The sequence below is a fragment of the Hemitrygon akajei genome, unplaced genomic scaffold, assembly GCF_048418815.1.
Source record: "Hemitrygon akajei unplaced genomic scaffold, sHemAka1.3 Scf000158, whole genome shotgun sequence".
Lineage (NCBI taxonomy): Eukaryota > Metazoa > Chordata > Chondrichthyes > Myliobatiformes > Dasyatidae > Hemitrygon > Hemitrygon akajei.
Window position 1 is genome coordinate 235,199 of NW_027332044.1, and position 16,964 is coordinate 252,162.

Sequence of the window (16,964 nt, forward strand, 5' to 3'; positions counted from 1 at the left end):
GCTCCTCGCCTCCCCTTCCTTCCTCTTCCCTCTGCAACACAACGCCTCTCAGACACACAGAGACACACACAGACGCACAGTCCCTGAGGCAGACACACAGTTCAAGACCTCTGGAACTGCTAGCGGTAGGAAAATGGTGCGGAAGGGAGGAATGGAAGGGAGTAGTGGGTGAGGGGTGAGGGTGGGAGGGAGGGAGACGGATGAAGAGGGCTGGGGTAAGGGGGTCCGGAGGGGCGAGTAGGAGAGAGGGAAAGAGGAACTGTGTGGGGGAGAAAAGAGGAAGCGAAAGAGTGTGTAGTGGGAAGTGCCAAAGAAAGTAAGAAGGGAGACGGATTGAACGCGGGGGGTGGGGGGGGGGCGGGTGGGTTTGGGGAATGGGGGGAATGACAGAATGTGAGAGAAGGCCGGGTGTTCCGAGTTTAAAAAAAGCACCCAACCCCTTGCCATCCAGGAAAAGCCGGAAGGGGTAAGTGTGGTGGGAGATGTGGAGAGAGAAGGGGATGAGGGAGAGAAAGGGAAGACGGAAAGGAGAGAGAGATTAGAGGAAAGAGGCGGAAGGTGGGAGCGGGAGAATGAGAGAGAGAGAGAGAGAGAGAGAGAGAGAGAGAGAGAGAGAGAGAGAGAGAGAGAGAGAGAGAGAGAGAGAGAGAGAGAGAGAGAGAGAGAGAGAGAGCGGGGGGGGGTGTGGAGAGGGAGAGATAGAGAAAATGCCGTGCGATAAGGAAGGGAAGATAGAGGACGAGGAAGGCGATTGTGTGTTGGGGTTGTGTCCTGTGGCCAGTCACTCTCCAAATCTCTCCCTCTGTTTCTCACCACCCTACACCCGCCACTTCCATTTCTCACAACCACCCTCTCTCACACTCTCAATCTATCTCATCCCCTCACTTCCTCCCCCATCTCTCGGTCCCTCTCTTTATCGGCTGTTCATCTGGTGTTTGTGGGCGACGGTCTCCCACTACGGGTTTCCTCTCCCAACTGTCCCATCCCTTTCAGGCGCTCAGAGACTCGACAGGATGGACGCGAACATGCGGCTCACAGGAGCGGATTCACAAGCTCCTTTGAGAGGTGAGTGGTGCGGAGAGAGGGAGAGAGACCGCTGTGTCTGACCCCGGGTGTGTGAGATCGGACAGCGTGGACGGTGCTACTTTCTGTGCCTGACCCCGGGGGAGGTGGCATTCGGCTGGTGCCCAGGGATCTTATGACGAGATACTATGGAGGGAACGTTACTCAGTGACTGACCTAGGAATCTGTGGAGGGACAGAGTGGAGAGAGCTTCACAGTGTTTCTGTTAAGGAAATGCTTGATAGAGTTTTTTTGGAGGGAGTTTCACTCGGTGACTGATCTCGGCAGTGGGTACGAGGATAGTGTGGACAGAGCTACTCTCTGTGTCTGATTCCGGTGAGTTGGAAGGGTGGGTGATGGGTCACCGGCGTCTACTCTGCGTTTATCCCAATCTCGTCTGATGGTACAGTGTGGAGGGTGCTTCACTCTGTGTCTGACCCCGGAGAAGAGGGTGTGGTCGGTCAGTGCAGAGGGAGCTTCACTCTGTGTCTGACCCCGGAGAAGAGGGCGTGGTCGGTCAGTGCCGAGGGAGCTTCACTCTGTGTCTGACCCCGGAGAAGAGGTGTGGTCGATCAGTGCCGAGGGAGCTTTACTCTGTGGTCAGACCCCGGAGAAGAGGGTGTGGTCGGTCAGTGCCGAGGGAGCTTCACTCTGTGTCAGACCCCGGAGAGGAGGGTGTGGTCGGTCAGTGCCGAGGGAGCTTCACTCTGTGTCGGACCCCAGGAACTTATGTTGAAACGCTGTAGAGTGACCTTTATGTGTTCTGCCCAGGAAATGTGTGATAAGACTCTGCAGAGAGAGTTTCACTCTGTGACTGACCCCGGCAGTGGGACGGTGTGGAGTGAGTTTCTCTCTGTGCCTGTCCCGGGAGTGTGTGATGTGACAGTGCGGAGAAAGTCTCACCCCTATTCTCACCCTCACTGTTGTCTTCCCAGCTGAACCGGATGTATCGTACGCGGAACTGAATGTCACGGCCCTCTCGGCGCCCCGGGTCCGGAGAGATGGAGGTCAGTTTCATCTTTGTTGGTTTGACTGTGTTTCGGTGACGTGTGCAATCCTGTCGCGAGTTCACAGGGCAATGATACTTTGACCCAAATGATTCGTTGCTGTGTAGAATAAGTCAGACAGATCCTGTGGTTTAGGCCATGATGAGGAAGATCTGTGGGAGAGTCGGTGTGGAGAGTGCCTCTGGGACGTACGGTGAGGATTCATCACCATGGAAGCGGGGGCTGTGTTTGGTGAGGATGGTGCTTTCTGTGAGGGGATCTCTGGACGGAGCGCTGTGAGATGTGACAACGAGTCAGTGCTGTGGGAGGGGTCGGTGATGAGGGGGTGCTCTGGGAGGCGTGGTGGTGGGTGTGACCAGGGTGTAGGTGAGGAGGAATTGCTGCGGAGTGTTCGGTGTGGAGAAAGGGACATTGAGGAGGGAGCACTGGTAGAGGCACAGAAAGGAGGGAATGGCGTGGGAGGGGACGGCGAGGAGAGATGTCTGTGGATGGGTCGGTAAGGGAACGTTACGGGACTGGTAGTGAGCACGGAGGGCCGTGGAAGAGGTGGAGAGGAGGAAGCGCTGTAAAAAAATTTGAATACCTGTCTCAACATTCAAACCCACATTCTCCCTCTTCCCATCATTCTGTCTGCCACTCTCCTCTTCTCCCCGCTCTTCCTCCCTTCCTCCCTCCCTTATCCCCTCTCCTCTTCCTCCCCCTCTCTCAACCTGTCCCTGTTCCACCATTTTCTCCTATCCCATTCCCTTCCTTCCCCAGCTATCTGCGCACTCTCTCTAAACTCGCTCGTCTATCAACATTCCTCTATCTCTCCACATCTCACTCGCACCCTCCTCTCTGCCCTCTCCCCTCTCCTTTGAACCTCCCCTCTCCCAACCGCTACCCTTTACACCCAATCTCAACAACTCTCCCCTTCCCTCACTTGACTCACTTTCCCAACTCGCCCCTCTATCACACTCTCCATTTCCCACTTTTTCACTCCCGCTCTGTCCTCCGCACTATTTCCCTCATTGTCTGCTCATTCTCTGACCTCCCGCTATTTGTCCGCTTTCTCCATTTTTCACTCTCTCCCTGTCCTCTCCCCTTCGCCCCATTTTCCGCTTATCTCGCGCTCCGCAACTCTTCTCTTTAACGATCCCTTCTCCTTTTCCACACTCGCTCAGGCTTTCCCCTTTCCCTTCCCCCCTCTCACAATCTCTCTCTCTTCCTTCGTCTCTTACCCCTGCGCTCTCACACTTTTCTCCATCCCTCACTCTCCTATCTCCCTCCGCTTTTTACTTTCTCTCTCGCCCCTCTGCCTCTCCACTCATTCTTACCCTCTGCTTCCGCTCCCTCTCCCTCAGCCTCTCTTTCCGTCTCCCCCAACCCTTCTCTTTCCCCATTCTCTCTCTCCAATTCCCCGCCCATTGCTCATCATTTTTTCCTCTTTTCCATCCATCTCTCATCCTCTCTCTCCCGTCTTAGCCCGTTCCCTCAACTTCTTTCTCACCGCCTCTCATCCTATCTTCTCTTCACTTAACCCACACTGTCCCTTGCGTTCTCTTCCCCTTTCTCTGCTCCCTCGCTCCGTCCTCTATCCTCTTTCTATTACATTCTCTCTCATCCTCCCTCGCTTTGGGTTCCAGGCGGTCTGAGCTCCACCTACGCAGAGGTGAACTTTCCGAAAGACGAGCCCGTCATCGATGAGGATGAGGCTTCTCCCATTGCCGCAGGACCCCGTAATCTGCCAACCAATGCCCAAACAGGTCAGAGTTCATAATTATGACGTCATTATAACCATATAACCGTATAACAATCGCAGCACGGAAACAGGCCATCTTGGCCCTTCTAGTCCGAGCCGACGCTTACACACACCTAGTCCCACTGGCCCGCACTCAGCCCATAACCCTCCATTACTTTCCTGTCCGTATACCTATCCAATTTTACTTTATATAACAATACCGAACCTGCCTCTACCACTTCTACAGGAAGCTCATTCCACGTAGCTACCACTCTCTGAGTAAAGAAATTGCTCCTCGTGTTACCCTTAAACTTTTGCCCCCTAACTCTCAACTCATGTCTTTAGACGTCGACAGATAAGCGCCTCGACGTGACAGGTGTCCTGTCCCTTCGCAGCGCGCAGAATCTCACACGAAGCCGGGCTAAACTCTATCTGCCATTTTTGACCCATATCTGTAACGGATGCAAACCGCTGAATCCATTGGCACCTTCTACACTATCCATCACACAACTAATCTCCGTGCCGTCTACAATTCTACCCACCCACTCATCTCCAGTTTCATTCAAGTTGGTCCTATACATCAGAGACAACCTTGAGATTCAGCGTTTTGAAGTTTTACTCAGATTTACAAATTTATTAAATGACTAGTGTGAAATCGGATCTACCGGCCCGTCAAGCCGCGCTGCCCGGCAAATCCACAATTTTATACCGGTCTAATGAAGGGGAAATTTACAATGACCTGTCAACTTACCAACTGATACGTCTTTGGACTGTGGGAGGAAACCGGACCACCCGGAAGAGCCCCACTGTGTCACGGGGATACGGTGCACTCATTGCAGGCGGCAGCGGGAATTGAACCCGTCTCGCTGGTACGATAAAGCGTTTGCTAACCACTACACGGTACCAGACCGTCGGGAACATGTTAGTCCCCTACAGGGCCGCCATATATCCCACGTGTGTAAAAAAGAACAAAGCGGGCAGACAATAATACAACTGTGAAAAACAATAAACTCTGAATCCAGACGGTCACTTCCCCGTGGATCCCCTGTATCATAATCCTCTGGATCAGCCTCCCCTGAGGGACCCGGTCAAACGCCCAAAGGAAGTTCACGGAGATAACACCAATTTCAGAGATCAGCTAAAAGACAGAAACAGAAACAGTCAGACATTAGTCAGCCTTTGCCGAGTCACCGAATTGGGACTCTCAGCGACGACGGCTAGAAAGCAGATGAGATTGAGAGATGGAGGGGGGTGATCGTGTTGGGAGGGGGGGAGCGCGGATGGTGGGTGGAAGGGAGACTCAGTGGGGGTTACGGCTGAATTCACGCACACGCTGAATGGTCTCTCTACAGGTCCGCAGAAACAGGACCCGGAAGAGAACATCGGAAACAGATCCCACCGTAAGATCTGCCTACTCTGCCTGGTTACGTTCGCTTTCATCGCGATAGTTGCCGGGCTCTCGATATTTGGTGAGTCGAACGGCCTCCGTGTGGAGTCAGACCATAAACAAACAGAGCGAGATGGATAGTCGGCGTAAAACCTCACAGTGATAACCACACTCCCATCGACGCGACACGGACACACCCCCTAACCGTGACAATTGTACGAACTGTTCTATTCCACGATCAAGTTTCATTCTCACACCGACACGCCATTCACCATAACACCAACAACACAGTCAGCATAGCGCCGTCAGAGTCCTGTACACGACACTGATATACTCCAGCTGCGACACCGACATGCCCCTCACTGTGGCAGACATCACACTCATAGTGACAACGTACCCCTCACTGTAACATCGACATGCCCCTCACTGTGACAGAGACATCACACTCATAGTGACAACGTACCCCTCACTGTACCATCGACATGCCCCTCACTGTGACAGAGACATCACACTCATAGTGACAACGTACCCCTCACTGTAACATCGACATGCCCCTCACTGTGACAGAGACATCACACTCATAGTGACAACGTACCCCTCACTGTACCATCGACATGCCTCTCACTGTGACAGAGACATCACACTCATAGTGACAACGTACCCCTCACTGTAACATCGACATGCCCCTCACTGTGACAGAGACATCACACTCATAGTGTCAACGTACCCCTCACTGTAACATCGACATGCCCCTCACTGTGACAGAGACATCACACTCATAGTGACAACGTACCCCTCACTGTAACATCGACATGCCCCTCACTGTGACAGAGACATCACACTCATAGTGACAACGTACCCCTCACTGGATTATCGACATGCCCCCGGCCGGGTTACTGATACGCTCCTCAAGGCGACACCTTCAACTGTGACACCAGCACGCCAGACAGCATAACACAGACATTCCACGCACCGTGACACCGAGAAACCCCTCACATCGAGATAAACCTCACTTTGACTCGGCACAGCTCACCCCGAGACACAGAGCCACGTACCATCGTGACAACGTCACGTCCTTCACCGCAACTCTGATATATTTCTCAGTGTGACACGGAATCAATCATCACCGTGATACTGACGGAGCCCCCATCGTAACACCAACAGAAACCTCGCCGGGACACTGATATACCCGTCAGCTTGACACAGACACGACGTCACGGTAGCACAGTCGCCGCACAATGTGACACTAAAGCACCCGTCCCCTTGTTATCAACACGCGGCTCACTGTAAACACAGACAAGCCCCTCACCATACCACATCACGATCTGTACCGTGACAAAAACACGCCTCTCACTGTAACTCACGTCACCGTGACAACTGCACGCTCCTCTACGTACATTGCACCGCACCGCAAGGTGACACTATCACACCAATTAGCGAGAACACCCCGCACCGTGACGCTGTCTGACACGTCACTATAAACGCGAAACATCCTTCACCATCTCCCTCAGCATCACAGATTCGTCAGTCTCAGATCAACTCCGACGTAAAATACCAGCTGCTTTGGGAGCAATATCTGGAGATGAACAGGACACAGACCCAATATCGACAACAGGCCCAAGAGTTGAATCTCTCCAACTCCAATTGTCTCCAGAATATTTCTGCCCTCAAGAACAACCTCTCCATCTTGGAAACGAAGATCAGAACTTTCAAATGGATAAAGGGTGAAATTTGCCAATTTCTGGCGAGTAGCAGAGGTGAGAGATTACTACAAGTCTGACCCCGGGAGTGTGCGCCGGGAAGGGAGGGTGTAGTGGGAGCTTCATTATGTGTTTGACCCCGGTAGTGTGCGCCGGGGAAGCGAAGGTGTGGTGGGAGCTTCACTACGTGTCTGACCCCGGGAGTGTGCGCCGGGAAGGGAGGGTGTGGTGGGAGCTTCACTGTGTCTGACCCCGGGAGTGTGCGCCTGGAAGGGAAGGTGTGGTGGGTGCTTCACGATGTGTCTGACCCCGGGAGTGTGCGCCGGGAAGGGAGGGTGTGGTGGGAGCTTCATTATGTGTCTGACCCCGGGAGTGTGCGCCGGGAAGGGAGGGTGTGGGTGGGAGCTTCTCTATGTGTCTGACCCGGGGAGTGTGTGATTGGACGACAGCGACAGTCACTATCTGATTCCCTTGAGTGTCGGATAGGACACTGTGCCTCTGACCCTGTGAATGTGTGAGATGTGACGCTTCGGGGAGATCATCACTCTGTGTCTGACCCCGGGGTTTTGTACGATGGGAGAGAGAGGGAAGGGAACTTCACTCTGGGTCTGACCAAGTGTCTGTGTGATGAGGCCTTGTGCAATGAGTTTCACTCCGTGTTTGATCCAGGGGCCTGTGATGGGGCGGTGTGCAGGGAGCATCACATTGTGTCTGACTCCGTGAGCGTATCAGGGGAGGGTAGAGGTAGCCTCAGTCTATGCCTGACGGGAGAGACTGTTATGGATGATGTGGATGGAACTTCACTCTGCCTCATCCTGTTAATGTGCGATGGGACGGTGTGGGTGGAGATTCAATCTGTATCTGAACACAGGTATGCGTGAGATGGGACTGCGTGGAGGGAAATTCATTCTGTGTGTTCCACTGGGTGTGCGTGATGGAAAGGTGTGAAGGGAGATTCAGTCTGTGTCTCACTGTTCTTCATCCCTGATTTCCAGAGCAAACCTGTTCCCAGGACTGGATCAGAAATAAAGACCGGTGTTATTACATATCCACGTTTGAAACAGCTTTCCACAAAGCGATTCAGGAATGTTCAAACCGTGATTCAAGGCTGCTCGAAATCAATTCAAGTGATGAAGCGGTATGTGTCACAGCACGAGAAGATCCCACAGTAACACAGGAATCATTGCACACCACGGGGTCAGACATAGAGTGAATCTCCCGCCACACCGTCCCATCACAAACTCCCGGGGGTCAGACACACAGAGAATCTCCCTCTGCATCGTCCTATCACAAACACAGGGGGTCAGACACGGAGTGAGCTCCTTCCCCACAGTCCCATCACATACTCCCGGGGTCAGACGCAGAGTGAATCTCCCTCCAGACCGTCCCATCACACACTCCCGTGTCAGAAACACAGGGAATCTCCCACTGCATCGTCCTATCTCACACACACACACACACACACACACACACACACACACACACACACACACACACACACACACACACACACACACACACAGCGTCAGACACAGAGTGAAGCTCCCTCCACATTGTCACATCACACACTCCCCGGGGTTAACCTGAGAGTGAAGCTCTATCCATACCGTCCCATCACGGATTCCTGTCGTAATCAACTGAGAGAAGCTCCGTATCACATTTTTCGATTCTTAGCATTAACCGAATAAATTTAATTTCCCAGAGCTTTGTATCCCGCAAACTTGTCGACACTTGTCGACGGAAACAGGGCACACTGGATTGGAAAATGCGAAGACGGGGTGAGAGTTGGACTGATCTGTGGGGTGAGACTTTGGTATTGTGATAGTCCTGACGGAGAAAATGGGATTCGTTTAAGGACCCGAAGTAGTTTTCTGGGAAAACGGAGGGGCATTGGGATTTGTTTGTGGACTGTATGTGGGTAGGGGGTAGGGTGGTACCATGGGTATATTTTGGGGTCGACACATGTCTGTCGGGGAAGGACAGGGCAGTGGAAATATTTCGGAAACTAGCAGGGGGCAGTGGGGGAGAGGTCAGTACACAGAGATTATTTTGGTACTGACGCATTTGGGTGAGCACAGCCCCGTGCAGTGGGATTATTTTGGAGATATTCGCCGGGCTGTGAGGAGAGGGAGCAACAGTGGGATTAGTTTTGTGAATGACATGGATCTGAGGGGCGAGAGTAGGACAACTGGAATAGTTTAGAAACCGACACAGGGCCGTGGAAACACAGTCGGTTAACGAGATTAGAGACGCAAAGATGTGGGAGAGAGGGTGCCAGTGATATAACTCTGGAGGCGGACCAGAGGCTAAGGGGGAGAGCGCGGAGTAGTGGGATATGTTAGGAGACTGACACTAAGCTCTGGATAGAGGGAGGGGCAACAGGATTAATCGGGACCGACAGAGGGCTGAGGGGAGAGCGCGGAGTAGTGGGATATGTTAGGAGACAGACCCGAAGCTCTGGATAGAGGGAGGGGCAACAGGATTAATCTTGGACCGATATAGAGCTGAGGGAAGAGTGTGGAACAGTGGGATTCATTTCGGGACAGACAACCTCTGTGAGGAGACGGTGGGACAGTGGGGTTTCTGCGGGGGCTGAAACTGATCAGAGGGGAGAGGGTGGGCCTGTTCGATTCGTATGGGGACTGATTGAGGACTGTGGTGAGGAAGCGGTTCGGTGTGATTAGTTTGGGGGATACGAGGACTGTGGGGAGGACATTGGAACCATGGCAACGGTCCGGGTGCTGCACGAGGCCGTGGGGAGAGCGTAGTTGAGTGGGATGAGTTTGGGGAGTGACACAGGCTGTTAGGAGAGAGTGATTTCATGTGATTAGCTTGGGACGGTCTGGGCTCCGGTAGTCCTGCTGGAGCTGTTTTGTCTATGTTGAAATTGTTTAACCCTCTTGGATAGGAACGTGTCCTGGGGTCTCCTGTACAAGTTGTCCTCGAGGACGTCCCAATGCAGAGACTGCAACTCGTACCCAGGGAGTAACCCTTGCAGTCATGATCGCCGTTTCATCTGCGAGAAATCGGCACCTTTGTTCCCGGAGATTCCTGAATATATCCAGGATCTCTGTCAACAGCCAGTGGAGTCGACATGAATCAAGTGACTAACTTCCCTTTCCAGATCTCTCTAAGCTCTCCGTCTCCCAGAAGCCTCCCTCTCATCCACCTTTCCACCTACTCTCGCCTCAATCCTCTGCCGTCTGTGCCAGTGCGGCCGGTTTGAATCAAGTGACTACCCCTCTATTTCCGCATTCTCTCTTCGTCAACTATCACTCCTCCATCCTCTCAAACTCCCTCCTCTCCCTCTCTGTTCTTTCCTTCTACTCCATTCTCTTCCTCTTGTCTCGGCCCCATTCTCCACACCGCACACTAACATACCTCTGTCATCATCGATCTCCTTCTTTCTCGCGATTTCCGCCCCGTCCCGTTCCTCTCCAATTACTCTACCTCTCGGCCTACCCCCTAACGCCTCGTCCTTTCTCCACCCGCTCTCTCTCCTCTCGCTCTGCCAACTCTTTCCCACTTTCCTCCCTCCCTACACCCTTTCTACGCTCTCTCTCTCTCTCTCTCTCTCTCTCTCTCCTCTCTCTCTCTCTCTCTCTCTCTCTCTCCTCTCTCTCTCTCTCCTCTCTCTCTCTCTCTCTCTCTCTCTCTCTCCTCTCTCTCTCTCTCTCTCTCTCTCTCCCCCCCCCCTCTCTCTCTCTCTCTCTCTCTCTCTCTCTCTCTCTCTCTCTCCTCTCTCCTCTCTCTCTCTCTCTCTCTCTCTCTCTCTCTCTCTCTCTCTCTCTCTCTCTCTCTCTCTCTCCTTTCCAGCCATTCTCAGCACAATCCTGTGGCGTCTGGTTTTCGATAACCCAACCCTGGGTAAAAGACAATGCCTATTCCCTCTGTCTGCGCCGCCTTTGGGTGTTTGCACCTCTGTAAGGTTATAACACTGCTCCTTTCCATCTCTCCATAACCCTCGATTTTCCTGCAATATCCCCGTAGAACTCCCTGTACACTCTTTCAGGTCAGTGGCATTTGTTTCCTAAAGTAGAAAGCCTCACCGATGATTTGTACCACTGCAATGTGATCTCCCGACTCCTGTGCTCAGTGCCCTGACCGGTGAAAGCCAGCGTGCCAAGTGTCCTGTCGTATCGAATATTTTTAAGTAGAATCGCTATTTGATTTTTTAACTGAAATTTATACGGCCTGGTATTTGTTCTTTAGTTTAATCAGTACTGCAAAAAGCTGTACAGTTAATGTAAATTACAAACATTAATAAACACCGCAAAAATCTCGAGTGCTCGTGCGTTCAGAGATGTGATGGCGCAGGGTGAGAAGATGTTCCTGAATCGTTGTGTGTGGGTGTCCGGGCTCCTGCGACTTCTCCCGGGTGGGGAGAGGACTCAGTGATGGATGCAGCTTTCCCGAGGCATCGCCTCTTGACAATGTCCGCGCTGGTGGGGAGGGGTGTGACCGTCAGAGTGGCGGCCGAGGCTGGAACCCTCTGTAGCCCGTTACTATTCTGTGCGTTGCAGCATCCACACCAGGTGGCGATGCATCGAGTCAGAAAGTTCCCCACCGAACATCCATAGAATTTTCACTCTGTGTCTGACGCCGGGAGTGTGTGATGGGAACGTATGGAGGGAGATTCACTCTGTTTCTGACCCCGGGAGTGTGTGATGTGACGGTGTGGAGGGAGATTCACTCTGTGTCTGACCCCGGGAGTGTGTGATGGGAACATATGGAGGGAGATTCACTCTGTGTCTGACCCCGGGGTGTGTGTGATGGGACGGTGTGGAGGGAGATTCACTCTGTGTCTGACCCCGGGTGTGTGTGATGGGACGGTGTGGAGGGTGATTCACTCTGTGTCTGACCCCAGGAGTGTGTGATGGGACGGTGTGGAGGGTGATTCACTCTGTGTCTGACCCAGGAGTGTGTGATGGGACAGTGTAGAGGGAGATTCACTCTGTGTCTGACCCCGGAGTGTGTGATGGACCGTTATGGAGGGAGATTCACTCTGTGTCTGACCCCGGGAGTGTGTGATGTGATAGTGTGGAGGGAGATTCACTCTGTGTCTGACCCCGGGAGTGTGTGATGGGAACGTATGGAGGGAGATTCACTCTGTGTCTGACCCCGGGTGTGTGTGATGGGACGGTGTGGAGGGAGATTCACTCTGTGTCTGACCCCGGGTGTGTGTGATGGGACGGTGTGGAGGTGATTCACTCTGTGTCTGACCCCAGGAGTGTGTGATGGGACGGTGTGGAGGGGTGATTCACTCTGTGTCTGACCCCAGGAGTGTGTGATGGGACAGTGTGGAGGGCGATTCACTCTGTGTCTGACCCCGGGAGTGTGTGATGTTGCGGTGTGCAGGGAGATTCACTCTGTGCCTGACGCCGGGAGTGTGTAATGAGACGGTGTGGAGGGAGATTCACTCTGTGTCTGTCCCGGGGAGTGTGTGATGGGACGGTGTGGAGGGAGATTCACTCTGTGTCTGACCCCTGGGAGTTTGTAATGGGACGGTGTGGAGGGAGATTCACTCTGTGTCTGTCCCGGGGAGTGTGTGATGGGACGGTGTGGAGGGAGATTCACACTGTGTCTGACCCCGGGAGTGTGTGATGGGAACGTATGGAGGGAGATTCACTCTGTGTTCTGCCCCGGGTGTGTGTGATGGGACGGTGTGGAGGGAGATTCACTCTGTGTCTGACCCCGGGTATGTGTGATGGGACGGTGTGGAGGGTGATTCACTCTGTGTCTGACCCCAGGAGTGTGTGATAGGACGGTGTGGAGGGTGATTCACTCTGTGTCTGACCCCAGGAGTGTGTGATGGGACAGTGTAGAGGGAGATTCACTCTGTGTCTGACCCCGGGAGTGTGTGATGGGACGGGTATGGAGGGAGATTCACTCTGTGTCTGACCCCGGGAGTGTGTTGATGTGATAGTGTGGAGGGAGATTCACTCTGTGTCTGACGCCGGGAGTGTGTGATGGGAACGTATGGAGGGAGATTTACTCTGTGTCTGACCCCGGGTGTGTGTGATGGGACGGTGTGGAGGGAGATTCACTCTGTGTCTGACCCCGGGTGTGTGTGATGGGACGGTGTGGAGGGAGATTCACTCTGTGCCTGACGCCGGGAGTGTGTAATGGGACGGTGTGGAGGGAGATTCACTCTGTGTCTGTCCCGGGGAGTGTGTGATGGGACGGTGTGGGAGGGAGATTCACTCTATGTCTGACCCCGGAGGTGTGTAATGGGACGGTGTGGAGGGAGATTCACTCTGTGTCTGTCCCGGGGAGTGTGTGATGGGGACGGTGTGGAGGGAGATTCACACTGTGTCTGACCCCGGGAGTGTGTGATGTTGCGGTGTGCAGGGAGATTCACTCTGTGCCTGACGCCGGGAGTGTGTAATGGGACGGTGTGGAGGGAGATTCACTCTGTGTCTGACCCCGGGAGTGTGTAATGGGACGGTGTGGAGGGAGATTCACTCTGTGTCTGTCCGGGGAGTGTGTGATGGGACGGTGTGGGAGGGAGATTCACTCTGTGTCTGACCCCGGGAGTGTGTAATGGGACGGTGTGGAGGGAGATTCACTCTGTGTCTGTCCCGGGGAGTGTGTGATGGGACGGTGTGGAGGGGGATTCACTCTGCGTCTCTCCCCGGGTGTGTGTGATGGGGACGGTGTGGAGGGGGCGTCGCTCTGTGCCTGACTGCCGGAATTATCTACAAATAAAATCCTGGCGTAGGGGCAGGTTTCAATGAAAGACCATGAGAAAACAGAGCCTCGCGTTTTTTTTTTTGGAACACCACTCAAATGATGAAGCTTATTCATTAGCAAGGTCAAGAGAGATATGACAGGGTGACATGGCCTATCTTATGTTTGGTTTGTTTTCAGATAATCTATTGTTTGCTTCTTTATAATTGCACATTTAGAGCAGTAGGAATGCCTGGCTAGATAGTTGAATGCTCTCATTGCAGGACATGGGACGGAAGAGAGACCTCCAGTCACACCGGTGACCTCACCTGTGAGAGTGGTGGGGTTTAAACTACAGTTGCAGGAGAATGAAAACCAGACTGACCTAGCAGATAGTGGAGTGGCTGTTGGGACAGAAGTTGGTGAGTCCTCAGACAAAGTCAGGAAGAAAACAGGTTGAGCCTGCTGGGACTCACGTTCTGAGATTCGTACGTTTCAATGCAGGAATTATTGTACGAAAGGCTGATGAGCTCAGGCCGGGACAAAGTCTGGAATTATGAAATTGCAGTCATTAACGGGAGGTGGTTGCAAGGGGTGAGCAGGACTGTTAGCTCAACATTCCGGATTTTGGTTGAGGAGGAAAGAATTCAAGGGAGATGGGCGGCTTTAACTGTCACATCAGATGCATAGGCAAACACAGGGGAAGAGGGGTTCAAGTGGCTCTTTCGCTCTGAATCTGACTGACGCAGTCGTTGGGACAGCGTGTCGCCTTTGTTTGAACCACATCAAATCAGGGAAGCGGATTCATCAGCAAAGACGGAAACAGATTAAGGCAGTGGCAAACTGTTGATGGATTTGTTTTCAGTTTATTTATGGTTTCCTTCGATTCTTGGCAGGAGAGTTGAGTGCTCTTATTCCAGGACGTGGGACGGTAGGGAGACCTCAATGTCTCTGACGACTTCACCTGCGAGAAGTTCATCCTGATGCAACTTCTCAGACTCGGCGTTAAGGGGATGGAACCGGAACTGGATGAAATCGGTATCACTCGGGAAGCTGAGGGGTGATATGGAGGACATATTGGAAGGAATTTTGACCCAATGTACAGCTCAGAAGAAACTGATTGACAGTCAGGAGGATTAAAAGGGATTAAACATCCAGGCCCAGTGTACAGTGCCCCTGTGGCCAACCCCCTCAATAACAGGTCTGCCACTTTGTTATCTATTGGATGGGGAGCGGGGTGAAATGACCAAGTGGAGGGAAGTATCTCAGGTCAGGTCTCTGGCACTGGTTTTGTCTCTGTGGTTCAGAAGGGAAAGGCGAGATGAGGAGAGCTGTGGTGAGAGGGAATAACCTGTTAGGGGATTAGAAAAGAGGTTTTGTGTATGATAGAGATTCCTGAATGGTATTTGGCCTCCCGAGTGTCGGGGACACTATCACTCTGAGCGGGTCCTCAGCAATCTTCAGTGGGAGGGTGAGCAGACGAAGTTCGGTACGTGCTAGTGTGGCTAGAAACAGGATGACAACACCGAATAACACGTGGCTAAGGTGTCGTCGTAGGAATGAGGTCTTCTGATAGTTGGATCATTGGGTTCTCTTCCAAGGAAGGTGTGATCAGTGTGTAAGGTTTATTGAAACACAATCCATTTTAAATTTAATTCAATCTTACATGAAGAGCCATAAACGCAGCCAGTCGAAACAACGTTGCTCCAGGACCAAGGTGCAGAAACACCTATAATATATGAGGCTTAAATTAGGCCACAAGGCAGCTTGAAGCCCGGGGTCCAAACAATGCGACCGAAATCTGGTTTCGACACCAACAGAGGTCGTCTTCTGGCGAGCGAACACTGGGAGGCGGCACATACACCTGCCCGGAGGCCGCGCCACAGCGCCCCCACGTTGCACAGTCCTTCATTTCCTCCTCCACTGAGCAAATCTCACTGTTTCCACCTGGACTGGCCTGGAACTATCATCCCAGCAGGAAGCACTGCCATTAAAAAGGCGGAGGGGTGGAGATTGATCTAGAGATGCAGGGGGATGAAAAACAGAATGCCAAAACAGATAGTGGAGTTGTTGTTGGGACACAGACAAAGTGTGGAAGCAAAATATTGAGCCTGCAGGGACTCATTTTCTGAGCTGCGTGGGTTTCAATGCAGGAAGTCCTATACGAAAGACAGATGAGCTGAGGGCCGGGTCAAAGTCTGGAATTATGATATTGCAGTCATTAGTGGAAGGTGGTTGAAGGGCGGTAAGGACAGTTAGCTCAACATTCCAGACTTTGGTTCAAAAGGAAAGAATTTAAGGGAGATGGGCGGCTTTAACTGTCATATCAGATGCATTGACAAACACAGGGGAAGAGGGGTTCAAGTGGCTGTTTCACTCTGAGTCTGACTGACGGAGTCGTTGGGACAGCGTTTCGCGTTTGTTTGAACCGCCACCAAATAGGGAAGCGGATTCATCAGCAAGGACTAAAAACAGATAAAACAGTGACAAACTGTTGATGGAATTGTTTTCGATTTATTTATTGTTTCCTTCAGTTAGAGCAGTAGGCATGCCTGGCAGGAGAGTTGAATTCTCCTCTTGCAGGACGTGGGAGGTCAGGGTGATCTCAGTGCGTCTAACAACTTCACCTGTGAGAAGTGCATCCGGAGGCAGTTTCTGACACTCGGTGTTAAGCGGTTGGATCTGCAGCTGGATGATCCCGGGATCATTCGGAAAGCTGAGGTGTGATAGGGTGTACATATTGGGAGGAAGTTAAACCCAATGTGCAGTTCAGAAGAAACTGGGTGACAGTGAGTAAGATGAAAGGTGCAGAACTGCCAGGCCCAGTGTAGACTGCCCCCTGTGGCTAACACCCTCAATAACAGGTCTACCACTGTGTTTACTTTTGGATGCGGGGAGAGGGGTCAATTGACCAAATAGAGAGAACTATCTCAGGTCAGGTCTCTGGGACTGATTTTGTCTCTGTGGTTCAGATGTAGGCGAGATGGGCAGAGCTGTGGTAATCGGGGATCATTCGTTTGCGGATGAGAAAAGAGGTTCTGTGTGCGGTAGAGAGATTCCTGGATAATATTTTGCCTTTCGAGTGTCCGGGACACTACCACTCTGAGCGGGTCCTCAGCAATCTTCAGTGGGAGGGTGAGCAGGCGAAGGTCGGTTCGTGCTGATGTGGCCAGAAATAGGAAGGCAACACCGATTAACACGTGGCTAAGGTGTCGTGATATGAATGAGGGCTTCTGATAGTTGGATCATTGGGTTCTCTTCCAAGGAAGGTGCGTTCAGTGTGTAAGGTTTATTTAAACACAATCCATCTTAAATTTAATTCAATCTTACATGAAGAGCCATAAACGCAGCCAGACGAAACAGCGATACTCCAGAACCAAGGTGCAAAAGCAACTATAATATATAAGGCTTAAAATAGG

At 52.4% G+C, this 16,964-nt stretch overlaps 1 protein-coding gene across 1 annotated transcript; it reads left to right on the plus strand.

Moving 5' to 3' along the window:
* The first annotated feature begins 1,023 nt into the window (after positions 1-1,023).
* LOC140724072 (oxidized low-density lipoprotein receptor 1-like) lies at positions 1,024-16,272 on the plus strand. Its single transcript, XM_073038558.1, has 8 exons — positions 1,024-1,065; positions 1,998-2,069; positions 3,695-3,814; positions 5,142-5,258; positions 6,688-6,933; positions 7,872-8,014; positions 8,579-8,689; positions 16,129-16,272. Exons 1-8 carry the CDS (start codon positions 1,026-1,028, stop codon positions 16,270-16,272), a joined length of 993 nt encoding a protein of 330 aa, XP_072894659.1. The 5' UTR covers positions 1,024-1,025.
* Positions 16,273-16,964: the final 692 nt, after the last annotated feature.